The 18,558-nt window shown below is 37.2% G+C and overlaps 1 protein-coding gene across 2 annotated transcripts in view; it reads right to left on the minus strand.

Moving 5' to 3' along the window:
* The window catches only part of LOC138692860 (juvenile hormone esterase-like), a 76,730-nt gene that overhangs the window by 5,805 nt on the left and 52,367 nt on the right, over positions 1-18,558 (minus strand). For both annotated transcript variants that reach the window (XM_069816165.1, XM_069816155.1), the window contains exons 7-11: positions 16,502-16,692; positions 14,601-14,775; positions 11,176-11,375; positions 7,825-7,969; positions 1,160-1,280 (exon numbers count right to left, since the gene is read on the minus strand). In XM_069816165.1, coding sequence (XP_069672266.1) covers positions 1,160-1,280; positions 7,825-7,969; positions 11,176-11,375; positions 14,601-14,775; positions 16,502-16,692 — 832 coding nt within the window. The remainder of the gene's footprint in view (positions 1-1,159; positions 1,281-7,824; positions 7,970-11,175; positions 11,376-14,600; positions 14,776-16,501; positions 16,693-18,558) is intronic.

Genomic DNA, 18,558 nt, shown 5'->3' on the forward strand with positions numbered 1-18,558 from the left:
ACTTTCCAGAGAGTTATAGGATTCCGTGTAGATTATACAGGGTGTTTCCGAGGTGGTGTTACAAACTTCCAGGGATGATGGCGAAGGGCACATGTACCAATTAAGGAACCATGGTCCGGAAATGACTGAGTCGAAAGTTATAAGCAAAAATAGTTCTGTGGCAATGGAATTGTAATTTGGCACCACGTGCCCTCCTTCTCTTAACTTTTGGAACAGTCGTGGAAAAATGGTATGGGCCGGATGTATCCTACGTGGGTACTAGGCCCGATACAATCTGTGAGCTTGTCTACTGTTCCCATTGGCTCATCCGTATTCGAAAATCAGGTCTGCTTATTCCGCTCTCGTGTATTCCTCCATTTCACTAGGACTGATCGACTGGACACTGCAACTTGCACACATACACTGCTGTCTACAGACGTGCATATCAGGACCGACCATGTCCGTTACACATTACGCTATCTGCATTGTTTTAGTGTAGTTTCCTGTCCCCACCCCTCAGACAGCGCACTGAATGAAATACTGTAAGTAGACAACGTAAACAACGTCAGATGAATACAGTATGTGTAAGATGTAAAGATAAATGCACATACAGAAGGTGTACGGAGGAATAAAATTATTTCATTTTCACACAGCTATTTTTGCTTGTAACTTTCGACTCGGTCATTTCCGGACCAGGGTTCCTTATCTCAAATTGATACATGTGCCCTTCCCCATCATCCCTGAAAGTTTGTAACACCACCTCGGAAACAACCTGTATAACCTCCATAATAATATAAAAAGGTGCCTACGTTAAAATGGAATTCCTTTTGCTACATCACTCTCCAATATCATTATCTTCTAAAGCAGACCTGTGTGCTATTAGCTCAATTGAGTTACTACAGATTTCTCCATAACTCCCCACTGCACCTTCCCCGGCTGAGACGAGTCGACCGGCAATTAAGCACTGCTCAGTGACGGATTGCATCATAGCTTTTACGAATTTTCGCACTCACTGGTCGTTTGAAATGCGTCACTGATGCACAGTGCTCACTGTGGATTTGTTGATAAGGCAGTGAAGCGGAAAGGACATGGGCAGGGGTTTCAGGGTTTAGTTCCACTTCCCCGTTGTGTCCAGGGCTGTTCTAAAGAGTTTGGGTCGATGTAGGCCTAGCTTACTTACCCATACTTAGCAAAATTAATGACCAATGATGTCATTAATTCTTGAACTTCGAAATCATATCCCCAGTTTTTTTGGTAGAGTACTTTGAATATGTACCATAGTTCATCTGTGTGGGCTGCTCCTGTAAAGAAAGACGAATAATTAGTTTTAAAAATTGTGAAACGTAGGACAGTGTAGTAGTTTTGGTACTTTTTTTTTTACTTGGTTTCTTAACGACAGATTGTTGCATGTTCGTAGAAAGAAGGAAACAGGCAAAACTCAAATTTTTACAGGATCCAGTTGAGGAGAATAGAGATGATTATGTCAATGAAAGACGGGAAGTAAGTCGTACACTCAGGAATATAAAGAGAGATTACTTGAAGAAAAAACTGAATGAGGTAGAAACAAATGTATGTATGTACAGGGACATCATTTTATTTTTACTTGCATTTTTATTGTACCTGCATTTCTGAATGTACTTCACTCTCACCCCTTCACTAATGTCCTTGCTCCCGTCAGACACACAAACTTACGGCCGCTGTTGCATTCGAAGTCTTCAAGCAGTGAAGTAAACACTGCAGTGTATAGTGTGTTTCATAAATATGATTGCGTTTTCCATAGAAGAAAGAACCTATATTAATAATATCGTACTAAAAATTATATTCAAGAAACGATAAATTCAATTTCAGAGAATATGCTTCAAAATGTTTTTAATAATATGCGTACTGAATTGAAGCCTGCATTGTAATGAACGGCAACCATTTTCAGAGCTTGTTTAAAAATTCAGATTAGCTTTTTCTGAATTGAGGTGGCTAGAAGCAAAGGAATGCTAGTGACATTTGTAATAACATGAGTTTAGTGCATCCAGTGTAAGCAAAAGTATCTAAATTTTAGTGGCAAAGGGGTATTTTAATCACATCACACATTAAAATTTAAATAAAAAATTTCACCGATTTTACGAAAGCTTAAACATTTAAACCCCATTTTCTCAAAAGTAACTTAAGTGCACTTACAGCCCTTTACTTATGACCCCCTCAATTTAAATACACTCTCTGTATTGTATGTTAACACCAATAATTAATATGCTAAATAAAGTAGACATTACATAACGAACATACCCGCCTGAAAAGTTGAGTTTTTGGAAAAAGAATGTTACTACTCTACTGTACTTTGATAAATTCCGTAAAAGTGATGATCAAACTGAAAATCGTAATATCGTATTTCCCTACAACATAAATGGATACACTACTTTTCTCTCCTCCTATACCTAGTAAAATGATTTGTTTACATATTGCACTAGTAACATCAAACTCCTGTAATGGAAGGGGGCAACAGTGTTTCCGAGTATAGCCAGGTTAATGTTAAAAATGTTGGTAAAAATAAAGTGATGTCCCTGTATTTATTTACACTGCAAGTGGGCAAGCACCCGGTGGCAGTGGTATACGCAATATAAACAATACACAATAAAATTACAATACACAATACAATTATATACACAATAAATAACAATACACAATACAATCTTACACAATAATTACAATTAATAATAACACATAAAATAACCTAATTAATAAGTGAACCTAATTTTACATTCAACCTACATATGTATAGGCCCTACATAAGTTTCACATTGGTACTGATAATAATATTTCACTTTACTCTCATCTCACTCACTGTAGTGGCACTATGACGCATTTCACTGACACTTTAGAACATATTTCACTGACACTCTGTAACACATTTCACTGACACAATAGAACACATTTCATTTACACTATAAATTATCACTGATCGGAACTATTCACTGCACTGTAAAACCATAACTTCACTGACTCACCTCGCTTCACTGATACAACAGCTCAAATAAGACAAACAATTACACCCTTATGCATACGTATAAACAGAACTACATTTAAGCTAAACATTTCTAGTCTAAGACACTCTTACATGCTTTTTTAAATAATTTACAATTCAAACCAAGGGAGTAACTCGTCTGGCTAAATAAATACATCACACCTTAAAAAATTAAATATTAAATGTCACCTTAATTTTAATTTACACTTTATACACAACTTTTTAAGTTATTCTTGAATCTCCTTAAGGAAGGACACCCCTCAAAGACCCTCAAAAGGTCATTCCAATCATTTGTAGTTCTATTTAAAAATGAGAATTTACCTACATCCGTTTTCTGTTTCCTACATTTGATTAGTAAGAATAAAAACATTTTAGGTTTATATAAGGGTATAAAGGAATTTAAGAACGAATATCAGGCAAGGGAGGAACTCTTCCTTGAGAGAATCACTCTGAGAGAGGAACATAGGTTCAGGGTGTTTGAGAATAAGGTGCTTAGGAAAATATTTGGGGCTAAGTGGGATGAAGTTACAGGAGAATGGAGAAAGTTACACAACACAGAACTGCACGCATTGTATTCTTCACCTGACATAATTAGGAACATTAAATCCAGACGTTTCAGATGGGCAGGGCATGTAGCACGTATGGGCGAATCCAGAAATGCATATAGAGTGTTAGTTGGGAGACCGGAGGGAAAAAGACCTTTAGGGAGGCCGAGACGTAGATGGGAGGATAATATTAAAATGGATTTGAGGGAGGTGGGGTATGATGATAGAGACTGGATTAATCTTGCACAGGATAGGGACCGCTGGCGGGCTTATGTGAGGGCGGCAATGAACCTTCGGGTTCCTTAAAAGCCATTTGTAAGTAAGTAAGTATATCAGGCAAGGGTAAACGTGATAAAGGATGAGAATGGTGACTTGCTTGCAGACTCTCATTCAATCCTGAACAGATGGAAGAACTATTTTGGGCAACTATTAAATGTACATAGGCCAAATAGAAATCATCGGGACAAAAATGAAATGCAAACTGCTGAGCCATTTGAGCCGTTCAGAGCAGAAGTGGTGTAAGTCAAAATTGGGTAATGAAGTTTAAAATAAAAATTCGGTAAAATACAGCGCAAAGCAACAATTAATATGCCCTTCGTGCTATAGATTGACTACTAATAATTTAAATAAATTCAATATTAATTGCTACTTTGCGCTGTATTTTACAGAATGTTTACTTTAACCCTCATTACCCATCTTTGACTTACACCACTTCTGCTCTGAACGGCACATTTATACCTGAACCCACACTTTCTGAAGTCGAAATTGTGATAAAAATCTGAAAAAAGTACAAGTTTCCAGGTATCGATTAAATATCGGCAGAATTAATACAAAAGTGTGGAAGCGCATTATCTAGCGAAATTTATAAACTTGTACTTGCTATTTGGGAGAAGGAAATTGTACCAGAACAATGGAAGGAGACCATAATTGTACCTATTTTTAAGAAGGGAGACAAGACTAACTGTAGTAACTTTCGAGGAATATCACTTTTGTTGACGTCGTACAAATTTTTGTCTAAAATTCTTTTGAGAAGATTAACTCCGTATGTAGATGAAATTATTGGGGATCAACAGTGCGGTTTTCGGCGTAATAGATCGACTATTGATCAGATTTTTTGTATTCGATAGATATTGGAGAAAAAATAGGAGTGTAAGGGTACAGTACATCAGTTATTCATGGATTTCAAAAAGGCATATGACTCGGTAAGAGAGAAATTTCATATACCGTAATATTCTTATTGAATTTGGTATCCACAAGAAACTAGTTCGATTAATTAAAATGTGTCTCAGTGAAAATTACAGTCGAGTCCGTATAGGCCAGTTTCAATCTAATGCTTTTCCATTTCACTGCGGGCTAAAACAAGGAGATGTACTATCACCTTTACTTTTTAACTTCGCTCTAGAATATGCCATTAGGAAAGTTCACGATAACAAACAGGGTTTGGAATTGAACGGGTTACATCAACTTGTCTATGCGGATGACGTGAATATGTTAGGAGAAAATCCACAGACGACTAGGAAAAACATGGAAATTTTATTTGAAGCAAGTAAAGAGAGAGGTTTGGAAGTAAATCTCGAAAAGACAAAATATATGCTTATGTCTCGTGAACAGAACATTGTACGAAATGGAAATATAAAAATTGGACATTACCCTTCGAAGAGGTGGAAAAATTCAAATATCTTGGAGCAACAGTAATAAATATAAATGACACTCGGGAGGAAATTAAACGCAGAATAAATATGGGAAATGCCTGTTATTATTCGGTTGAGAAGCTTTTGTCCTCTAGTCTGCTGTCAAAAAATCTGAAAGTTACAATTTATAAAACAGTTATATTACCGTTGTTCTGTATAGGTGTGAAACTTGGACTCTTAGTTTGAGAGAGGAACAGAGGTTAAGGGTGTTTGAGAATAAGTTTCTTAGGAACATATTTTGGGCTAAGAGGGATGAAGTTACAGGAAAATGTAGAAAGTTACACAACGCAGAACTGCATGCATTGTATTCTTCACCTGACATAATTAGGAACATTAAATCAAATCCAGACGTTTTAGATGGGTAGGGCATGTAGCACGTATGGGCGAGTCCAGAAATGCAAATAGAGTGTTAGTTGGGAGGCCGGAGGGAAAAAGACCTTTGGGGAGGCCGAGACGTAGATGGGAGGATAATATTAAAATTGATTTGAGGGAGGTGGGATATGATGATAGAGACTGGATTAATCTTGCTCAGGATAGGGACCAATGGTGGGCTTATGTGAGGGCGGGAATGAACCTCCGGGTTCCTTAAAAGCCATTTGTAAGTAAGTATTAGAACTTCATTAGTTTGACTAAACAGATAATGTTTCATGTGATTTAATCTAAAAACATATTTTATTCGACCAGGTAAAATGATTAGTACGAACTCCGAATACTGTTTAAAATGTATACTGTTTATTTATTATTACGGTATAATTTATTAACATTAATATTATTAATTACATTTAAATTTCAAATAGCACTTGCTAGTAACATTCATTTCATGAACTTTTGCGGCTTCTTCGAAGGAAAACGATGTTGTCAAGGTAATTTATTTTTATTTTAGATGGTTATTTAACGACGCTGTATCAACTACTAGGTTATTTAGCGTCGATGAGATTGTTGATAGCGAGATGATATTTGGCGAGATGAGGCCGAGGATTCGCCATAGATTACCTTGCATTCACATTACCTCACATTACCAACCAGGTAATCAGCCAAGCAGGGATCGAACCCGCGCCCGAACGCAGCTTTAGACCGGCAGGCAAGCGCCTTAACCGACTGAGCCACGCCGGTGGCTGTCAAGGTAATAGTTGGAAAGTAAATGTTAGTTGTATTATTTGTCAGTAGCGAAATTGGAAACAAAATTGACAAAAAAAAAATCAAACTGACAACTAGAAAATCATTAAAATCCATTAGCATGTGTAGTAAAGGGAGGGTGGGAATGGTATGGTTCACCTTTGGGATGTAAAGTAAAACGACACGGACTATAGAATGTGTCTACTATAGATATCAGTGTAACACATGCGCAATAGGTATCACCCACTTCCAATCTAACGGTCGCTATCGCTCACTACTGCAAGTAGCATAATTATTCGAAACTGGCACAGTTTTTTCTACCTTGTTGTGAAAGCGTCTTACGAATTTCTATAACCCTGAAAAAAAAAAACAGCATACCAATAGCGTAAGTTTTATCCCAATCAGCCAAATGAAATTTCAAGGCAAACACATGGATAAATAGATAATAGGATGCGAAACCGCGGTCAGCACCATCTGGCAGTGGGGGGCTGAAATAAGATGATCAGCGCCCAACGTCGTAGGTGTGAGCATTAGAACTACGTGTTGGGTACATTACCCAGAGTTCTCTATTTATCCGTTCGAGATATTGCTCGAGGACTCGACGAGGAACCAAGATGGCAGACAGAAACTTGCTAATAAGTGAACGTAAAGTGATATTACGTGCGTGTATAAGCAGTGCATGTTAAACAGTGATGTTTATGGACGTTGTAAAAATAATGTTGTTGAATGTATTATAAAGTAATAGTAATATAATAAATTGAACTACCAAAGTAGTTCTTGCAGACTTTTCAATTGCGCTGTACATTAAATACCCAAAGAATACAATCCCAATTATCTAAACGTTTGCTTTATTTTTTGTCTCTGTTTGGTTATATTTTAATTGGGTAGTGTAAAATAGATCGTCTCTTTTGTCTTCTTGTTGGATCCGGTAAGAATTTTCAGTAGAAGCTGCTGTGAGGAATAAAAATGTAAATGTTTTATTTTAAATTGGGTTAGTTTTGAATATCGATGAGGGTGGGAAGGAATACTTTCTGCACAGTTTAACATTTTCGTCACCAGGTGCGCTGCTAAATGCATGGAGTAATTACTCTTTTCGATATTTGGTGCGCTGCTAGATGTAATAACGCCCCTCCCTCTAACAGGTGGCAGCAAGATCATTTTCTACAAGCGCCTCTATTATGTGTTACGGGAAACTCGGTAAGTTTCGCATCCTATTATAAATATTCATCCATGGCAAACACTTTTGTCAATTTCATTATGCTGCCATCTAGCGACTACAAAATAAGTCACTTCATAACCCTTATGGAATTGCATGAAGCAACTTTCTTTCCATCTAGCGGTCATTACCAAAAAATGCCTTTTCGACGGTGAAGGCTCTGGTGGTCGTTCTCATTGTTTATGTTGCCATTTCATAACATGGGAATTTCCAGTATAATATATGTATATATGTATAGTATATGTGATCAGGGGTTTTACTCACCATAATTCTTGAGCGATGTAATCTCTGAGAAGGATTTGGTGCCTCTGTAAGCGAAGTTGTACTTGTAGACGTCGGTGTGTCCCGCATGAGCGTGCAACTGGGCTGCTTTATGCACGCCGTGGACCATGAACCTGTCCGTCATCATCTACAGCACACACATTTTGTATCTAAATTACTACCTTACTTTAGTTAAAGGGTTGAAAATTAGAAGGGTGTTAAATTATTTTTTTTTTCAGTACGAAGGAAGCAACATTTCTATTTGTAGTAATTTTTCCCAGGGGAATACAAGACAAGCGGGTATGCAAAAAAAAAAAAAAAAAAAAAAAAAAAAACTAGCATTTGATGTGTTTTATTTGTGTAAAAAAATATTTTCAATAAGTGTCCGATGTTTAATTTTCATTCAACTCGAAATTCATTTTTATGACTTACTCCCTTTACCCAAACACAATCGATATACAGTAAAACCTTGCTAAAACGTACCCTCTATAAAAAAGGAAACCTGCGCAAACGAAAAATAAATTTGGGAACGGAATGATTTCCTATGTAAAATAATACTTTAAAGCGGAGAACTGCCTAACGTGAAAACAGAATCATTTTTGGGCACCATTTAGGTAAAAAAACCTGACTAAAATGGATAATTTTAAACGTAACTATTGTTAAATTCTATCAAAGCATTTTTAATTTTGCGATAATACTGTACGAAGCGCGACATAATTCTTTCGTGTGACTGTACATGCAATGATCTGGAAGACTTTCGCAGGCGTTGGGGGTGAAGCTTCTCTAACCATGTCACTATCCTGTGGTTATTGTCAAGGATCCGGACAGGTTACTGACCTCCTGCACCGTTACTTCTTCCAACCCTCTTGCATTTTCTTTCATTTATTCTCAGTTTTGTGCTAACAAGCCAATACAGTCATAAAAGACAGTGCGAGTAGAATAAAACTGTGAATAATTATTGTGGTGTAGTGTCAATTTAGTTTCATATTTCCGTTTATTTATTTTGAGTTTTGTGTTAATATGCCAATGCAGTGTTAAATAACAGTGCGAAAACAGTAAATCTGTGCGATTTAATAAAAAAGGCTAAATGACCAGTTCTATAAGGGAAAAATGGCTTCATAATTTTAATGGAGCAATGAAACGTCAAGGTCGTAAGGTCATACTGTTTTTAGACAATGCTACCTGCCATCCAGAGATTAATTTGTCTAGCGTGAAGTTAATCTATTTCCCATCAAACACAACTTCAGTTACACAACCGATGGATCAGGACGCAAATTACAATCTGAATTGATGCAGGACGCGAAGGAAACCCTACAGCGTTCCTTTCAAAAAAAAGTCGCGGCAATGCATTTTAAAATAAATGTGGGGGCCAAGAAACTAGGGCGCAGAGAGAGAGAGAGGCTGCAATTACGTAAGTTAATAATTATGAAGATAAAATTAATTTTGCATGTACTGTAGTAACTTTTATTTCAAATTATTTCTTCATTGTGTTCTTCCTACAGTGATCATATTGCAGTAGTCTATTCTTAGTTTTGCCAAACATCATCTGGAAACATAACTTAATTCAAGTAACAGACAGGGCGACAAGGGGAGGTTCGTTACTAGATATATTTCTTTTAAGACCCTCAGAAATAGTCGCAGGTATTGAAGTGATTCCAGGTATTAGTGACCACGACGCGGTAATTCTTGAAATATTATGGAATGCTAAGTACAAGCAAAGCGGAAAAAAGAACAAAAATATCTTGCAATATAACAAAGCGGACAGAGAAGGCTTCCAAAATTATCTTAGAGAAAAGTACTCATTATGGGTAGTAAAGGGCAGTAGTGTAGAAGAATGCTGGGCGGAGTTCAAGCAGATTATATTAACAGGAATATAGAAATTTATCCCGGTTAAACGCTTATCAAACAATCCCGATCCGGAATATTATAATAAATACATACGGAAACTGAAAAGGAAACTAAGGAAATCCTACAGACAGCGCAAGGAAAGCCTTGGAAAAAAAACAAAATTCACACAACTATCGAAAGAACTGCTTAATGCGAAGAAGAAAGCGGAGGAAAATTACCTAAGTAAACTTTTCAAAGGTGAACAAAACGGGTGGGGGGAATTTTATAAATATGTGAAGAGACGACGCAAGGAAAACTATTCGAGCCTCCCCCTAAAAAATGACCGCAATCAATTTATCGCACAGGACAGCGAAAAAGCAGAAAAATTAAATTCCTATTATGCCACTGTTTTTGGGATGAGGACAATAATACCACACTTAGCTTCTGTGGAAAATACGGGTCAGTTTTCTATCAAGCCTAGGGACATAAGGAGAAGGATCTCTAAATTGAAAACTCATAAATCAGTAGGACCTGATGGTATCGCCGGAGACGTACTGAAATTGGGAGGGGAAGCCATGATTCCCTATCTAGTGCGTATATTTGAAATATCAATTAACAATGGTACTGTCCCGCGAGATTGGAAAGATGCAATAGTGGTGCCAATTTATAAGTCAGGGTCTCGCTCAGATACAAAAAATTACAGACCAGTCAGCCTCACCTCTGTGGTTTGCAAACAGATGGAACACTTGATTTCAGCTTATCTAAGGCAGCATTGGGATGACTCAAATTGGTTACATAACTGTCAGCATGGATTTCGGGGGGGGGGGGGCTATTCATGTGAGAGTCAATTAGTAACTGTATGTCAGGATTTAGAAGACGGAATAGATTCCAATAGCCAAGTAGATGCAGTGATTATTGACTTTTCACGCGCATTCGATGTAGTCCCACACGATATATTGTTGGTTAAACTACAATCAACGGGGATTGACTTCAGAGTGCTCCAGTGGATCAAGGAATTTTTAACTTGTCGCACTCAGAGAGTACGGGTAGGGAAGGAATTATCGAACCCAATTGAAATTACTTCCGGGGTCCTGCAGGGGAGTGTCTTGGGGCCTCTTCTATTCTTGGCTTTTGTAAATGATCTGCCAGTTAATATCTTGTCTAGGGTTCGCTTATTCGCCGATGATTGTATGGTATACAGGGAAATAAAAAGTTATGAAGATAATACTCTTCTCCAGAATTTATTGAGTGTAATTAGTTACCACTGCCACGGGGTATATACCCACTGCAGTGTGAATAAATATATACATACATACATACATACATACATACATACATACATACATACATACATACATACATACATACATACATACATACATACATACATACATACATACATACAAAACTCAACCGTTTCTAAAACGAAAACCTGTGAAAACGGAAAAAAAATTCTGGAACGAGAGTATCGCAGTATCGTTATATCGATATCTCGTTTATCGAATGGTTTTTTATGTCTGTACTCACGTTCAGTATGTTTGTAGTGAAGTTGTCGTAATTCTTCAGCGGCGAACTCTCACCCACGTAGAATTCCAACATCTCATCTGTGACGTTGGATATCTGGTCAGCATTTGTAAGACCGCTGACGTTCAGCAACAGCAGTTTAGGCAGCAGAGTCTTGTAGTTAAGCACGCCTTGCATCTTTAGTAACAGCAGGTTGAACACCGCTGAAAGAAAAAGTTGAACTATGTCAGTATTCTGAGGTCTGTGAAATAATCCTATTAACAATGTGTTGATTTATTTATCCATAACTTCACTGCATCTAAACTAGTCTTTCTTTCACCGTTCTTAGCAACCTAATCAATCACTCAATCAAACTCCTGTATCTCCTCATGAGGAGCATAGAGCATTCACAAAGTGCCTCCATCGGACCCTATTTGTAGCCAACTTCTTCACTTCGCTCCATGTTTTCCCCTCCCTAGCAATTTCCTCCAAAACTGTTCTCTTCCATGTATTTTTTGGCCTTCCTCTTGTTCTACTACCCTGGGGGTTCCAATCCAAAGCCATTCTTTCTACTGCTCCATCTTCTTTCCTGATTGTGTGTCCTATCCAATTCCACTTTCGTCTTTTGATTTCTATTGTGATTTCTTTCTGATTTGTTATCTTCCATAGTTCTGAGTTTGTGATTATATCTGGCCATCTAATTTTTTTAATTCTTCGTAAACATCTATTAACAAATGTTTGCAGTTTATTTTGTATAATTTTACTTGTTTTCCATGTCTCACAGCCATATAATAAGACTGATTTCACATTACTGTTAAAGATTTTAATTTTTGTAGATCTAGATATAATATAAGATTTCCATATTGGGTATAACTGGACAAATGCACTATTTGCATTTTTTATTGTGTTCTTTACATCCTCAAAGGCTCCACCATCCTTGTCAATTATACTACCCAAATATTTAAATTCTTGAACAGTATCAATGTTATTATTATTTATTATAACTTTATCTGTCTTTTTACTATTTAATCTCATTTCTTCAGTTTTCTTTACGTTTATTTTCATATGAGCCCCTTTTATTACTTCTAATAAAGTATTAACTTTATTCTGCATATCACCAAAACTATGGGAGAGCAAACAGATATCATCAGCGAAATCCAGATCTTCCAAGGTATCGTTTAATCCCCATCTTATACCTGTTCTAGAATTGCCAACAGACCTTTCCATAATAGCAACATAAACTGTGCCTTTATTCACGGCAGTGAATTAAAATTTTGTAAATCACTCTCGCCTTGTCAACCAACACATTAACAACAATAAAATCGTCCACAACTATGGAGTAACGGTTAGCGCGTCTAGCCGTGAAACCAGGTGGCCCGGGTTCGAATCCCGGTTGGGGCAAGTTACCTGGTTGAGGTTTTTCCGGGACTTTCTCACAACCCAATATGGGCAAATGCTGGGTAACTATCGGTGCTGGACCCCGGACTCATTTCACCGGAATTATCACCTTCATCTCATTTATACGCTAAATAACCTGAGATGTTGATACAGCGTTGTAAAATAACCTACTAAAAATTTAAAAAACAATAAAATCCAGACTTGCATTTATAATTTCCTCACAATTACAAAGGAAAGCCTACACTTTAAAATTAAATCTAGTTACCAATAATGAAATTTAGAGTAATTTCAAATATTTAGGAAATATAATATCGGATTAAAAAGGAAACAGATATGGACAATAAAATTAAGAACTTCAATAAAATAAACGGAATTGTTATTTTGAAAAATTCATGTCTAGGACTGTGCAGTTAAGATTGCATAAAATAACATCAAAACCCACTTTAAGTTTTGGCTCTGAAACCTGGACATTAAAAAAGAAAGATGAAAGACAATTAGAAGCTCAGGAAATGGAATTCTTAAGACAGCAGGATTCTGTAGAATAGATCATTTTAGAAATGGAAATATAAGAAGCTTGCTTGGGGAGACCAATATTGTAGAGGACAGAAAGATACAGGTCACAGTGGAAAAATCATATTTTGAGTTACCGAAACTGGCACTACAGAACAAGCCAATAGGAGGAAGGAATATTGGAAGACCAGAATGGAAATGATCTGACCAAAATTGAGTCTCTGTACAGACCCTGTTGTCCCAATCCGTGTCTGTTTAGATGATGATGATAATGATGATGATGATGATTATATAAATTACTATTAAGCTGGAAAGTTCATTGTGTTAAAAACTTGGTAATTCAGTGCAAAATTTTTCGCTGTATTTTCGTTATTCTTGCCATTACACAACCAGTTATATTCATTTAATATAATTATCCATTTTTATTTACAGCACTTGAAATCTGTAACAGTTTCAGGGGAGGTTTCGACACGACCTCATTAATAGTTTCGTTGTGAGATATAGTTTTTGAAATTGCACAATATCGTCTATTAATTTCGTCACATCTTATACCGAGACATCATTTTATTTTTACTTGCATTTTTATTGTACCTGCATTTCTGAATGTACTTCACTCTCACCCCTTCACTAATGTCCTTGCTCCCGTCAGACACACAAACTTACGGCCGCTGTTGCATTCGAAGTCTTCAAGCAGTGAAGTAAACACTGCAGTGTATAGTGTGTTTCATAAATATGATTGCGTTTTCTATAGAAGAAAGAAACTATATTAATAGTATCGTACTAAAAAATTATATTCAAGAAACGATAAATTCAATTTCAGAGAATATGCTTCAAAATGTTTTTAATAATATGCGTACTGAATTGAAGCCTGCATTGTAATGAACGGCAACCATTTTCAGCAACTTGTTTAAAAATTCAGATTAGCTTCTTCTGAATTGAGGTGGCTAGAAGCAAAGGAATGCTAGTGACATTTGTAACAACATGAGTTTAGTGCATCCAGTGTAAGCTAAAGTATCTAAACTTTAGTGGCAAAGGGGTATTTTAATCACATCACACATTAAAATTTAAATAAAAAATTTCACCGATTTTACGAAAGCTTAAACATTTAAACCCCATTTTCTCAAAAGTAACTTAAGTGCACTTACAGCCCTTTACTTATGACCCCCTCAATTTAAATGCACTCTCTGTATTGTATGATAACATCAATAATTAATATGCTAAATAAAGTAGACATTACATAACGAACATAGCCGCCTGAAAAGTTGAGGTTTTGAAAAAAAAATGTTACTACTCTACTGTATTTTGATAAATTCCGTAAAAGTGATGATCAAACTGAAAATCGTAATATCGTATTTCTCTACAACATAAATGGATACACTACTTTTCTCTCCTCCTATAGCTAGTAAAATGATTTGTTTACATATTGCACTAGTAACATCAAACTCCTGTAATGGAAGGAGGCAACAGTGTTTCCGAGTATAGCCAGGTTAATGTTAAAAATGTTGGTAAAAATAAAGTGATGTCCCTGTATAATCACTTACGCGCTACGAACGTTCCCGCCCCTTGGTTTGTAGCCCCCATGAGCCAAGGAACGCGCTGGAATCTGCCTTCGCGCATGAGTACCAGAGGGTCCTCAGTAAGGAAGGGCTCTGGGTTACGTGCCGTAGTTTTCTCAACCACAGGGGCGAAGCCAGGGCCCGGTAGGAGCCACCAAATCTGCAAACACATTCATATTGAACTTGTACACCGACTATTGTGTAATTTAGTCACATCTACCTACTCACTGACAAGTCATATGCACGTGAATTCAAATAATTCACTTCGCCCAACTAGGTACTCAAACACATTTAGTTGAATAAAATAACAAAACTATCAACAGGGACAAACCTTTCATAAAAAAGTAACAGAGGATTCGAAGGATTCCTGTAAACGTGAAGGATCCCTGCGTGAAACGTTTACCCATGTTCCTAATTATGTCAGGTGAAGAATACAATGCGTGCACTTCTGCGTTGTGTAACTTTCTCCATTCTCCTGTAACGTCATCCCTCTTAGCTCCATATATTTTCCTAAGCACCTTACTCTCAAAGACCTTTAATCTCTGTTCCTCTCTAAGTAAGAGTCCCAGTTTCACAACCATACAGAACAATCGGTAATATAAGTGTTTTATAAATTCTAACTTTCAGATTTTTTGACAGCAAACTAGATGACAAAAGCTTCTCAACCGAATAATAACAGACATTTCCCATATTTATTCTGCGCTTAATTTCCTCCCGAATGTCATTCATATTTGTTACTGTTGCTCCAAGATATTTGAATTTTTCCACCTCTTCGAAGAATAAATCTCCAATTTTTATATTTCCATTTCGTACAATATTCTGGTCACGAGACATAATCACATACTTTGTCTTTTCGGGGTTCACTTCCAAACCTATCGCTTTACTTTCTTCAAGTAAAATTTCCGTGTTTTCTCCAATCGTTTGTGGATTTTCTCCTAACATATTCACGTCATCCGCATAGACAAGGAGCTGATGTGTAACCCGTTCAATTCCAAAACCTCTCTGTTATCCTGAACTTTCCTAATGCCATATTCAAAAGCGAAGTTAAAAAGTAAAGGTGATAGTGCATCTCCTTGCTTTAGCCCGCAGTGAATTGGAAAAGCCTCAGATAGAAAGTGGCCTATACGGACTCTGCTGTAAGTTTCACTGAGACACATTTTAATTAATCGAATTAGTTTCTTGGGAATACTAAATTCAATAAGAATATTATATAAAACTTCTCTCTTGATCGAGTCATATGCCTTTTTGAAATCTATGAATAACTGGTGTATTGTACTGTTATACTCCCATTTTTCCTCCAATATATGTCGAATACAAAAAACTCTGATCAATAGTCGATCTATTACGCCTAAAATCGCACTGATGATCCCCAATAATTTCATCTATATATGCAATTAATCTTCTCAAAAGAATATTGGACAAAATTTTGTACGACATCAACAAACGCGATATTCCTCAAAAGTTACTACAGTTGGTATTGTCCTCCTTCTTAAAAATAGGTTCAACTATTATTATTAATTATAATTATTGTGTGTAATTAAGTTACCACTGTCTCCGGGAGTATGCCCATTTGCAGTGTAAATAAATACATACATACTGCCTCTGTTGTTAGTAGCTAATATCTGACTTATTGTTTATTTCGCTGTTGGTTCTACCTCTCCCCTGTGTAGTATAAATCCTCTTCATGGGGTGGGAAAGGTCTGTATTTAACACTGGAAAGACCGACAGATTTGATTTTGTGCCAAATAGACTTTCTACATCATGGCAGTACTTCTCGTACTTTCCTTCAACATTTTCGCCAAATAATATGGCCTATCACTGATATGAAAGTAGGCTAAGTAAACGTTCCCTCCACCTTGTGCCTGCAATAGCTTGTTGAAACTTACGAACAGTTTCGTGAGGGACCCCATCAGCTTCTTGGCGTCTATGGTTCTCAGACACTGCACGAGGCTCGAAGTGGGCTCTGTGGGACATTCCATGACTTTGGCCTGTTTCTGTGCAAGTCGTAGAGGGTCGAAAGATCTCGCCCAGGGATTAACTGCTGTCCCCTCGAATGAAATGACTCGGTGGAACAGACCTTGAACACCACATAAATGGTCATGCATTACAGCAGGGATGACAAGGTATTAGCACAGTCTAGTATATACAGTCACGAAGCTCAATACGTAGTAAATATGCATGCATAGATAGTTGCTAACCACTAGGATCGCTAATATCGCCTCATTACAGACAATGCACAGTCTATTGTTCCTAGCACCCTCACAACTCAACCTTCATGACTGTATATACTAGACTGTGGTATTAGCTCAAAATCACAGTAACTTTTAATACTTTACGAAATTTACGAAAGCTTAAACATTTCCAATCACATTTTCTCAAAAATAACTAAAGTGCTCTTATATCTCTTTGCTTCTGACTCTTACAATCAGCGATGACCAACTGGCGGCCCGCGGGCGTGATATATTCCGGGCCCGAGGAATCTGAGGTTTATTCTCAAAATTGTAACTTTTACTGTTATACTGACACAATATTCAGTTTTTGTCAGGACGATTCACAATTTTGCAGTGTTTATTGCAGTATACTGTATAGGGTAGACCAGGGTAATTGTAAACACTTTTCACTGATTTCAAATATATTTCAACATTACACAACCCTCAGCAACGGTAAGCTTGACAAAGAAACAGTGTGTTATTTTAGATCTTTTTTTCCCTGAAAATGGGTTTAAAATAATAAGGTTGACTTTTTTTTCATCTTTTAATTGCTAGTTTACATTTACCCCACCTGTTTACATTTACCCCTTTGAGAGGGGGTAATTGTAAACACCAATTTTTACACGGTCTATCAGACACTGAACATTTTTTGTTCTGTTTCAGAAGAAAGAGCTGTACTCATTCCAATTCCACTTTTGGTCACTGGTACATTTCGTCCCTTTAACCTATGATATATGACGATATAGGAACTCATTACCTCTCCTGAGCTTCACGATAACTGTAGTTACTATTTTTCACATCTGTGACAACCCTCTCTAAGTCCTCTACAGTATAGATGGGTGGGGGTCTATTTCTTATATAACTTTTTGGTATTTTGATTATTGAAAAGTACGATATGTAACCATAGTAAAACATATTTACAATTACCCCCAAGCAATTAAAACTATGGGGCAAATGTAAACACGTCATAATTTAATGAACTGAGGTAATGGGAGATCTCAAAATCATTACTCATAAAAACAACATACGTTTACTTGAATGAATGAATGAATGAATGAATGAATGAATGAATGAATGAATGAATGAATGAATGAATGAATGAATGAATGAATGAATGAATGAAATAGCCTTTGGATTTCCCGTGAAGGGCTATGGCCTCCTAAAAGGGGAGCTCTTTAGAGATCATGCGGTGAGCTAATCCGCATGACTGTAGATTCTGTTCTATATAAATTTTGTTCGTCGTTTGTGTGTGTACACTTGCGCTCTCACTCGATACTGGCAAACTGTAGCGATCTCCATTCTTCTCGGTTCTTGGCTGTTCTGGACCACAGGGGTCCAGCTAGGCTCTTGAAGAAGTCCGTCCATCTGGTCCCAGGTCTTCCTCGGTTTCGCCTCCCGATGCGTGGGTCCCACGTGGTGGAAATATGCGCCCATCTGCAGCCTTGGAGTCTCGACACGTGGCCTCCCCATTTCCATTTCAGGCGTTCCCCTTGGTGTGCCATGTCTCTGGTGTTTGTCATCTGCTTGAGTCTGGTGTTGGAAATCTTGTCTCTGAGGGAGAGTCCTAGGATTTTCCTCTCCATTTTGCGCTGGCAGATCTGAATCTGCGTCTTCTGGTTCACGGTCAGTTTCCAGGTCTGACAGCCGTACAGTAAGGTTGGGAAGATACAGGATTGCAGCACCTCCAGCTTTAGTTTGCGGTTCAGTTTCTTGTCAAGGAGTATGAATTGCAG

Source organism: Periplaneta americana, chromosome 2 (assembly GCF_040183065.1).
Source record: "Periplaneta americana isolate PAMFEO1 chromosome 2, P.americana_PAMFEO1_priV1, whole genome shotgun sequence".
Classification (NCBI taxonomy): domain Eukaryota; kingdom Metazoa; phylum Arthropoda; class Insecta; order Blattodea; family Blattidae; genus Periplaneta; species Periplaneta americana.